We start from the raw sequence: 9,711 nt of genomic DNA, 5'->3' as shown, positions 1-9,711 counted from the left end.
ACAGGAGCTGATTACAGAACTTATTTATTGTCTACAGCTGTGATACAAAAATGGCCATTGCAGAAATTCTTTCCCCAGGTAAGAAAACGAGCACTCAACGATGTATCGGTAACGGTGACATAAGGAATCTGAGAATTACTTCTTCACCTAAAATACATGGTTTATCCTGTAGTTTCACTGAGGGAGCTTTTCATTTTCTTCCACAATTAGTTGTGACTCTCAGCCTTGTGGTATGTATACACAAGTGTTACGTACCAGCCTCAGCACGTACAACCATAAACCAAACGAACGTTTTACATAAGACAGTTCGCTTTTATAGTGATCACGCACTGATGTGAACATAGACTAAAAATAACAAATGTTGCTTTAATAAGGATTTTTTACAGTAGGTGTAGATATAAAAGTTTTTCAAATTTCACAGGTATCACTGAACATTTCATAGCTGTCTGTTACAGAAGCACCGAAAAGTGCTTTGAGTCTTTCATTTATTATACATAGTTAAAATATATTACACTTCTGAAGGTATCTTAAATCACTGAACAGTTTTGCTAGCATCTTAATGAGCCAAATGGGAGTAAAAGGCAGTCCACATTCATGATGTGAATTGAATATACAGTAAGGTGGTTTTTTGTCATTGCTCATGTTCTCAAAACAACCATGGTGATGAGACCTGAAAGACAAGAATTAAGAACTAAATGCTTTAATTTCACTGAATAAAAAAAACACTTAAAATGAAGAGAGTTTACCCTGACATAGGCCAGAAAATAAGGGAAAAGTGTGTAAACACATGCAGAATGAATTTATATGTCCACTTTTCTTAAATATTAGAAGCACTGCTCCAAATGCTGATGCAGTCAAAAACTTTAAAAAAAAAGGACACTGAAGTGCAGCATATCTAGTAAGTAAGTGTCAAAGAGGCTATAAATATTCCACAGAATTATTGATCTCGCTACTGAAAACTCTTAACATTGAGATTTTTTACTTAAGTGTAACACCAGCACACCAGAAAACAGTTTTCACGGGGGCTAGTTATGGGCAGCATAATTCAAATGCTGACTCATCACGAAGGCAGATTAGCTGAAGGCTCCGAGACGTTTTTGTTTCTGCTCTGCGTAGAGTAACTGATCAAAGATTAGTTTTTGACAAGGACATTAGGCTTCCTTGTGAGTCTGCGTAGGGAGCCTTCTACAGACTCTTTGCTGTGACCTTAAAAGAGGGAGTAAAAAAACCCCACTGCTCCAACAGAGGTTAAAAACAGTTGAAAGCAGGAAATGTGGGGCTAATAAGCCTACTTACGACACATGTGCTGAAATCTGCAAGTTTTTAGTCATGAGTTATACTGCACAAACCAAAGAGGCATATGGAAAAACATGAAGGCTCCTTGAATTCCAACCTTACGTAACCTCCAAATAGTAATTTATCAGTTCTTAGGCAATCTTAGTTTCTTGCAGGCTCAGGTGACATTAACAGAACAGCCTTTCCCTGCAGAGAGCTTAGCTGCAGCCTAGAGATCTCACCCCAGGTGAAGAAATTTCTGAGACTATTTTATTATCCTGCCACCACACACCGATTTAACTTACTTACTTCATGAAGGCAGGAGCACCAAAGCAAGAGTTGTAACACTGCCTCCCAGTCGATAAGCAATTTATCCAGTAAAGAGGAATTACAGTTCAGCTATTTCTTAAGGTCTGTATTATCTTAGGCAATTGGTACTACCACAACCACTGCAGGCCTTAACTTAGATTATCTAAATCACCACAGAGCAGTACCAGAGGCTTCTGGCAGGTGCTATAGGACAGCCTCCACCACCTGCAGAGGGACTTCCAGGCAATAAAGGCTGTAACTCAGTTCTGTCAAGCAAAAACCTCTCAAATCTCGCACAGCCCTGCTGATGTGGTACTAACCTCCCTTCTCAATTAAACACTACACAAGGCAGCTGTACGTTGCCAGGGAAGAAAGTGGTTTCATCTTTTCAAGAGCAATCAACTTCCTATGCGAGCAAGACTTGTGTGCAGAAGAATCTTTCTGAGAACGCTAAAAACGCTGCTACCAAAGGAATCAAAACCTGTAAGAACTTCACAGAGGTACTGCAAACAGGTTAAGCTGTTGCACATGTATGGAGTCAAATGGTTTAATACCACAGCTGGTGCCAGCAGAAACTGGAGTAGTTTTTCAAAACTAGAGACAAAAATGAAAGCAAGCATTACTGCAAGGTCCTGATACGAAAACACATCATCAACGGCTCGGGCAGAGAGCAACAAATGAGTTTTCAAACCATTTCCGCAGACGGACTTGCATGAGTCGGTCACCTGAGCGTGTGCATTAACCACCAAGAACTTGCATCTTTTCCCATCACTACCTCACCTCTAGCTATCAGTCTGAAGCTGCCTAGCTCGTTTCCTTTAAATCCTCATTTCTGCCAGGTAGTGGGACAGGAGAATTGAGTTTAGTGTGACTGTTCTTCAAATCTGAAATAGTTATAGAAAAATAGTCATGAAATGTGCAACTTAACTACGCTTGCTAATTTAGGAGCAAGTTACAGATCGGGAAGAGCTACAGACAGTAGTGGTCTCTTAAGGGTTTAAAACAATTTACTTCTACACATTTCAACTGCTTATCAAGGAGGCAGTGGCCGGAGCCTTTCACACCCCCTCATCTGGGTTGAAGAGAGTAAAAATGTAACAGGAGAGATTAGGTTTGGTAGTAGAATAACTCTATTTCAAAATAAGAATATGAAACTGCACATTCCATTCACTTTTGTTAGCAGACGACTACAGTTGGCCAGTCGTCAAATGAAGGTAAAATTAACATGTAGGGGCCTGTATATCATAAATATCAACTAAAACCTGGTCTAAAAATACTCACAATAACTAACTTACCCTGATGTCATTATGGCTGCAAGTTAAAATGTAAGTGGAGATGCAAAACAAAATGTAATGTTGTGCTTTGTCTCCATCAAGTTTCCTGAAGCCACTGACAAACACAGGAGAAGGTTCCCAAATCATGGAAGTTGCAAGAAAATATTTACAAAATCCAAAATACTTACCTAAAACATAAGCAGCTACTAACTTCTGATTCACACTTAAATGGAGGTAGAGAGGCACCAGGGATTCCATTTCCCCCAATGTAGGTAGCATTAGTGCTGCAATACACACTATTCCTAGGAAGACTGTTAGTAAACTAGGTCCCGACGAAGATCTGTTTTCTGAAAAACAAGACAGAACCAATTGTAAGGAACATTTAACCAACAGAAACGTTAAACATTCCAAAAAAACTGCTGGCAGTACATGGGAGCTGCAATATCCTGACATTTTCTTTCCCTTTGGGGTTTGGAGAGGATGGAAAACAACTCTTAAACCCACCCTTCTCAACTGTCTGTATTTTGCAGTGGAGAAGGCTGCTCCCTGTTCTGATGCTGGATCTTGTTTTCACACGACTTCCCAAACCCCTCCCTTCTGTAGGAGCAGAGCCCGCCAGGCCCAGTAGCTATATATACACACTCCTGACAGCTGGATGTTTCAGCAACGCTTGAGGTTTCACCATGCAGCCTGACTCCGTTCCTTGAGAAGCTCCTTCAGTGATTAGTGATCAATTAGCAACGTCCAAGAGCTGCGCAGGCAGGTAACTGCTTACGCCTCCAGAACAAAACCTGGCTACGGCAGGAGCACAGGTTCTTAGGCCAGATGACTTCCCCTTCTTTCTTTAGAAAATTCCAGGGCTGCACCTGCCAGAAGCAGTTTATATGCCTCACGTTAGTAATATTTGAATCCTGCTTTAAAAACTGTGAGCGTGAAGCACTCTGACCGTCCAGTATCACCAGAATAAGGAAACATAAACTATAGATGAAGCCAGTTCTTACTCCCAGTTGAACTGCTGGAGCCTGACCAAAGGCACACTGTGTAAACTTTGAAAGGAGCTGTTAACACGTTAGCTCAGCACCTCTACCGAAATTCTCAAGACCCCCTGGAAATTAGCCGATATTTTTATCAAGTTTTTCTATCCTCAGTGGCTAAAAGACATGCCCTACTTTAATTCCATGTATCTGGTGTTTCTAGGTTGCAAAGACTGTAGTTGCTTCATTTAATGTTTCACTGTAAGCAAGCAATATAATGCAGTCAGCAAGGCTCTGAGGCAGAAGTAGCATTTGGATTAAGGCAAGTATCAGACTGTTCAGGATGGTTCAAACCCTCCGTACCAAAAGAACTATCATAGTAATGTTTGTTCTGTGAGCCCAGAGATCTTTGTAGGCTTGCTTTAACCATATATCCTACTAATACCTATCTTGAGGGTTTGGGTTTGTTGTTTTGTGGGGTTTTTTTGAGTAAAAGGTGTTTCATCAGCCAACAAACTACATATAGGTAGTGAAATGGTTCTTTTAAGAAGAACATGCTCAGGCAGATTCATATATTTTCTGGAATTAGTTTTTGTTTTTGTCGTAAACGATAAAACAGTGACAAGAATACTACAGTATAAATCAGTAAAAGTAACAAGAAGGTCGATGTCAAGAATCGGTTTCAATTTGGTTCCAGTAAAACCTGATACTCTTCATACCTTCCCCTACCACTTCAACTGAACTGTTACAGTCCAGGTTTCACCCCAGACTGTTGATTTGTATCCTTCCATATGAAATATGCAGAGTTTTCAGCTGGCAACTGTGTTTTTCTGTACTTGTGAGACAGACAAAGGAGATCGCGCAGAACAAGGAGCACTTTAAAAGATGTTTTGGCAATATTTCCCGCTCATCAGGAAATGGAGGATTAAGGGTTTGGAACAAACTCAGAAGGGGCATATGTTCTGAAAGAGCCCAAGAGAAAAAAATCACTACCCTCCTTTTGCCGATGAGTTCCCACTGGCTGTAACAGAACTCCTGCACCAGGGTAACAGAGAATGAACTCTCCAGGGTCCGACATTGAAACGTGGGGCAGCAAAGGGTCTTGATATATCAAGAGAGCATAAGCAGTTTGGGTTCTTTGGCACTATCATCCCCCAATGGTAACGACAGCAGTCTTACAGGTAAGTATAAGGAACTACTTAAAAATTTATTTTAGTCTTTCTAGTCCCTTGAGCTAGTTATAATTGACTCCGGAGGGGTAAAAGATTTCATCTACCTGGTTGACACAAAGTCTGCTCAAAGAAGACACTTTCAGCCAGGTGTTCTTTTATTCGTTTCTCCTCCTCTTCCTTTTGTTGCTGTTGTTCCTTTGCAGATGGAAGCAGAGTAGCAATAATCTCCTTTTTCCCTAATGCTTTCCTCTGGCTCTGCTCAGACACTTGTAGACGGAATTTATCTATCACACCATAGTAAGAAGCTCGAACATCTCTGTGACGAATCACACTGCAGAGGAAAACAACATTTTCAAACAGAAGAACTAAGAAGAAGTACGTCTCCTGTGGAATCACATCCTGCATCTCAATGTTTCCCCTCCTTCCCCCTCACCCACTGACACACGGCAATAGTCCAGATCCCCATAACCGACTCCATCGCTCAGCATTCTTGAAGGTTTGATCTTGCCTTCTCTCTCCTCTCCTGTGTGGTCAGGTTCCCAAATATACATACTCCAACTGGGTGGCCAAAAAGAACAGCTAATTCTTTATCTCAAGCACACCTGTGCCCCCATCTGAGGCCTAGCTGCCAATCTGCACAAACCATCAGTTATCCGACAGATGCCTCCTCCTTTATCACAGGTATTTGGTGCTGGCCACTGATTTTACGAGGTGTGGGAGGGCTGCAGTGGGTAGGGAAGGAAAGAATAAAAGCACTGCCAAACACTTGGGCAGGTGATGGCTGAAGTCTAGCTTTTTGAGGAAGCCAGGATCAAAGCTTTACAATTATACTTTCTCAGAAGCAAAACTAATTCCCTCCGCAGACAGGAGCCAGCTAGATGTAAAGGGTTTTTCAACATCAGAAGCCCACCATTAAGAGCATGTAACAGTGCAGTAAAAACCACAGTAGCTACATACCTACATTAACATTTCTCACCTGTGAGTAAATGCAGGTACCAGTAGCAGAGCTCTGTGCTGTCAGAGCTCTGTGCTGTCAGAGCTCTGCGCATCCATCTGGCTACCCTGAGCACGTTTCAGAGCCTGCACTGAAATGCACGGCGCTGCAGCTCCTTCACTAGCTACTAAGAGCTAGCCTGGGTGTAGCTACACCAGCTGCAATCACAACTCAGATATTCTCTAAGTCACAATATTCTCTAAACACATCTCAGATATTCTCTAAAATAAAGCCAGAGAGTCAGTTATTTTCTTGGTAAACCTTCTCACTGTTCAACAACTGCTCCCTGTTGCTCCACCATTCTGAATACATTGACCAAAATGGCTTCAACAGTAAAACGAGGTGATACACGTTGCATTCCTTCTAGTTTTATGGCATTTTGTGGGGAAAAAAATGGTATGTGGGACCAACAAAAGGCACAATTTTAAAATAACGATGATTAAAGGTGATACAGATGTCTGAGCAGTACTCTGCTCAACTGCCTCCTCTCTGTAGTTTCATTATGAAAATACGTATCTTAGCGTTAAAAACCTAACATTTCTGTTTTAAGTTCTATCAGCTCTCAGGGTGAACATGGACTTCAGCTATTTTTTCCAAAGAGAAGAACTTGTGTTGTGAAAAGCTCTTTTAAATCTTTAAGGTAACAACAGCTAATTGAAAAAATACCTACATATAAGTGATCTGGCTTCAAGAAAGTTGCCAGCTCCCAAGGGGAAAAAAATTATTCTACCTTTAGCAACATGGGACAGTAGTCTTAAAATTGCTTCAAGAAATCTATCTTTGTGATAATACATACATTAAAACACTGCAAGAAACAGATTTTTGTGTTTCAGCCTTCATTTAAAGGAACTGTGTCACATAAAGACATCAACAATCACTAAGACACAGCCAGTGCTTGTAACTGGTATCTAGTTTGAATAGACTATTCAACAAGGAAACAGAGACCAAGTCATCCCCGAAGCGAGAGCGCTGCAGAAATGTACGTAATTTTACGTCACTTTCGAGGCAAAAGAGTGTGCTTATGACAGGCTTTCAGCAAGCTGAGTGCTGGCTGGGCAACTGCCCTCACTAAAACAAAAGATTTTTCCCCCCTCGACAATCCTAATTCCTAAAAGTCCCAGCAAATCAGAACAGCAGACTCAACTCTTGATTTCTTCCTTTAACACTTCCTTTAAAATTTCTATCCTCAGTACCACTGTACTCACAACCAACCTCAACAGAATCTTTACATAACACTGTGCTATGAGCACACGCATCTGCTGCCAAGCAAAGAGATGTTTTCTGCAGACCCTTATAAACAGATACATTCTCCTGTTGCTTTTTAGAGACCATTGCATAATTGGAAGCTCTGCAGAATATCTGTTTATCTGGCAAATGGCCACACTTGCATAGTACTGCTCATAACCTAGCGGTAAACGCTGCCCTTAGACAGCGACCATTGGAATGGGATGAGGGGGCTGCTGCACACAACATTCCCTTGGAAACATACGTATGTCTTATTTTCCTTTATTTACTAAAGGACATTTGTTTAAGATTAACCAAATGTAATCAAGCTTGTGTAAATGTCTGCTCAAGACTGGAACAGCTCACTGATACACTGGCATACTCTGACTTGTTTTGTTCCGTTTTTAGGACTGGTGCCCCTGCCTCCTGAAACTTTTTAGTTCTAAGTTTTAAATTTCTGTTTGGTGAGTCCTTGGAATTTTCCAAATTACACACAGGTAGAACAGTCTGCAGGAAAGAACCATTCCCCAAACACAGTATTATTTATCTGACAAAAGACGGATCACTCGATAGTGGAGTTTTTTGTATATGGCCATTTCATAGCCAGAGATTCCAGAAGGTGTTTTACAGTTTGTGAATTTCTGTTCAGAAAGATCAGTCTGCTCTTTTAGGTCCCTCATGCTTTCTTCAGCCGTATCTGTACATCAGCACAGAAATAATGTGGCAAACAGAAGATGAAAAACGCTGGTCTATTTTAGTTCATACACCTACTCTACTTTGAATTATATCAGCCTACAGACCCTATGCATTATTGTGGTCACTTAACGAAGCCTTCTTATTTCCTCTGTTACTGGGTTGGAATGTGACAGGAGAAAGGGGAGATGGAGAGTTCTGAGAACAAGAGAGGTGGTCGGGGTGAAAGGTGGGCAAAAGTACTTTTACTAAACAAGGCCCAGGAAAGCGTGAGCAGTGGAGCTGTGCATATTTTCATTTTGCCAATCTGCAAATAAATATTTCTCACATAGAAATCCCAACCCTGGAAGTCTTGATTTTCTTACTATTGCTAACTAAACGTACTCAGAGGAGGCACATACTACTCTGCTGATTTACACACTATACTAAAGGAGGCATTTTGTTTACTAGCATTTTGTTTATGCCAAAAGACAAAACTGAAGAAGGAAATACCTCCAATATTGTAATACCTCTGCTCTAGAGTGAAGGAATAGCAAAGACCAGGTGGCCACAGGAGAAGAGGAGATTAGGAAAATATTGTATCTTTATCCAACTTAGTTTATACCGTGCATGCTGTGATTTACTACCTCTTAAATAATAAAAGAAATTAAAACAATAAAATGTCGTATGTTGGGGGAAAAAAACCAAACAAAGAAATTACTTCTACTTACATATCAATACAGCACTGAGGCTTCACTGCACCAGTAGCATCAACCACCGCATATTTATTTGGAGTTGTACAAAGAACTGCAATGAAAAGGACAGGAGCGGTAACGAATCCTGAATCTCACAACTTCATCAACAGATACACGTAAAGACACAAGCTTGGTTTTGCCAGAAATATGATTTGTTACATGAATTATAACTGGACTGTTCAAGATCACCAACTAACCCTTAAATAGAACTTAACCTAGGAAACCCACCTTTGAATTTTAAGGCAAACTCATAGGGGTTATATAGAGTCAACACCTGCTTGTGTGTTGACTGGTCATCTGCATAAAATATAAGTTCTGTAGGAAAAACAAAAACAGGAAGATTTCCTTCCACTAACTCTGGCTGTCTTTTTTGTTGCTGCATTGGCACTGAATCCTCCTTGCTGCTTCTTGTGTTCTTATGATTCTGTATCCTCAGAGACTTCAGTTTTTGAATCGTTTAAGAATTCCAAAGCATTTTGGCAATTCTAAAGGAAAAAAAAAGGGGAGAAAAAAGAGAAAAGCAAGAAGATTATTTCCATAAGTCTATACTGAACTGAGGCAGTCAACAAAGGCATAAAAATATAGATGCTTGGTTATGAATCTACCTTTATTTAAGTTCTACCAAAAATATGGAGATAGAAAAAATATTTGCATTGGGTTTCCATCTATTTAATGAGCTGCTAGGAAATAAATGGATAACCACTTCTTCAGTGTATCATGGCAGCATTTTGAGGTCCCAGTCCAGGACCAGAGTTGCTTATGCTGGGTCTTTGCAACACCAGCCAACCAAAAACAGCAGCAAAAAGATATCCCATCCTTGCCTCAGGCCACTATCACTTGAGAAAATACAGTGCAGAAATGAGGAAACACAAAGACGTCAGGCAGCAGTAGTCACCATTCAGGCAGGAATCTCCTTGCAGTGGTGACTTCCCAGATGACCTATAACAACCGAGGCATCTGCTCACACAGGCGCTGAGGTATGTCAAATCCCAGAGATTCAGGACTAAAGAATGGAGAACATCCTCATGCCTTGTCTAAACTGAATTGCTGTTACAATTGCAC

The 9,711-nt window shown here is 40.7% G+C and overlaps 1 protein-coding gene across 1 annotated transcript; it reads right to left on the bottom strand.

The window, feature by feature from the left end:
- Positions 1-335: 335 nt before the first annotated feature.
- On the bottom strand, positions 336-9,135 carry MOSPD1 (motile sperm domain containing 1). Its single transcript, XM_009871211.1, has 5 exons — positions 8,878-9,135; positions 8,626-8,701; positions 5,109-5,335; positions 3,047-3,205; positions 336-670 (listed from the first exon to the last, which is right to left on the bottom strand). Exons 1-5 carry the CDS (start codon positions 9,029-9,031, stop codon positions 639-641), a joined length of 648 nt encoding a protein of 215 aa, XP_009869513.1. The 5' UTR covers positions 9,032-9,135; the 3' UTR covers positions 336-638.
- Positions 9,136-9,711: the final 576 nt, after the last annotated feature.

Source organism: Apaloderma vittatum, unplaced genomic scaffold, assembly GCF_000703405.1.
Source record: "Apaloderma vittatum isolate BGI_N311 unplaced genomic scaffold, ASM70340v1 scaffold3766, whole genome shotgun sequence".
Lineage (NCBI taxonomy): Eukaryota > Metazoa > Chordata > Aves > Trogoniformes > Trogonidae > Apaloderma > Apaloderma vittatum.
This window is presented reverse-complemented; position numbering and strand designations above follow the sequence as displayed.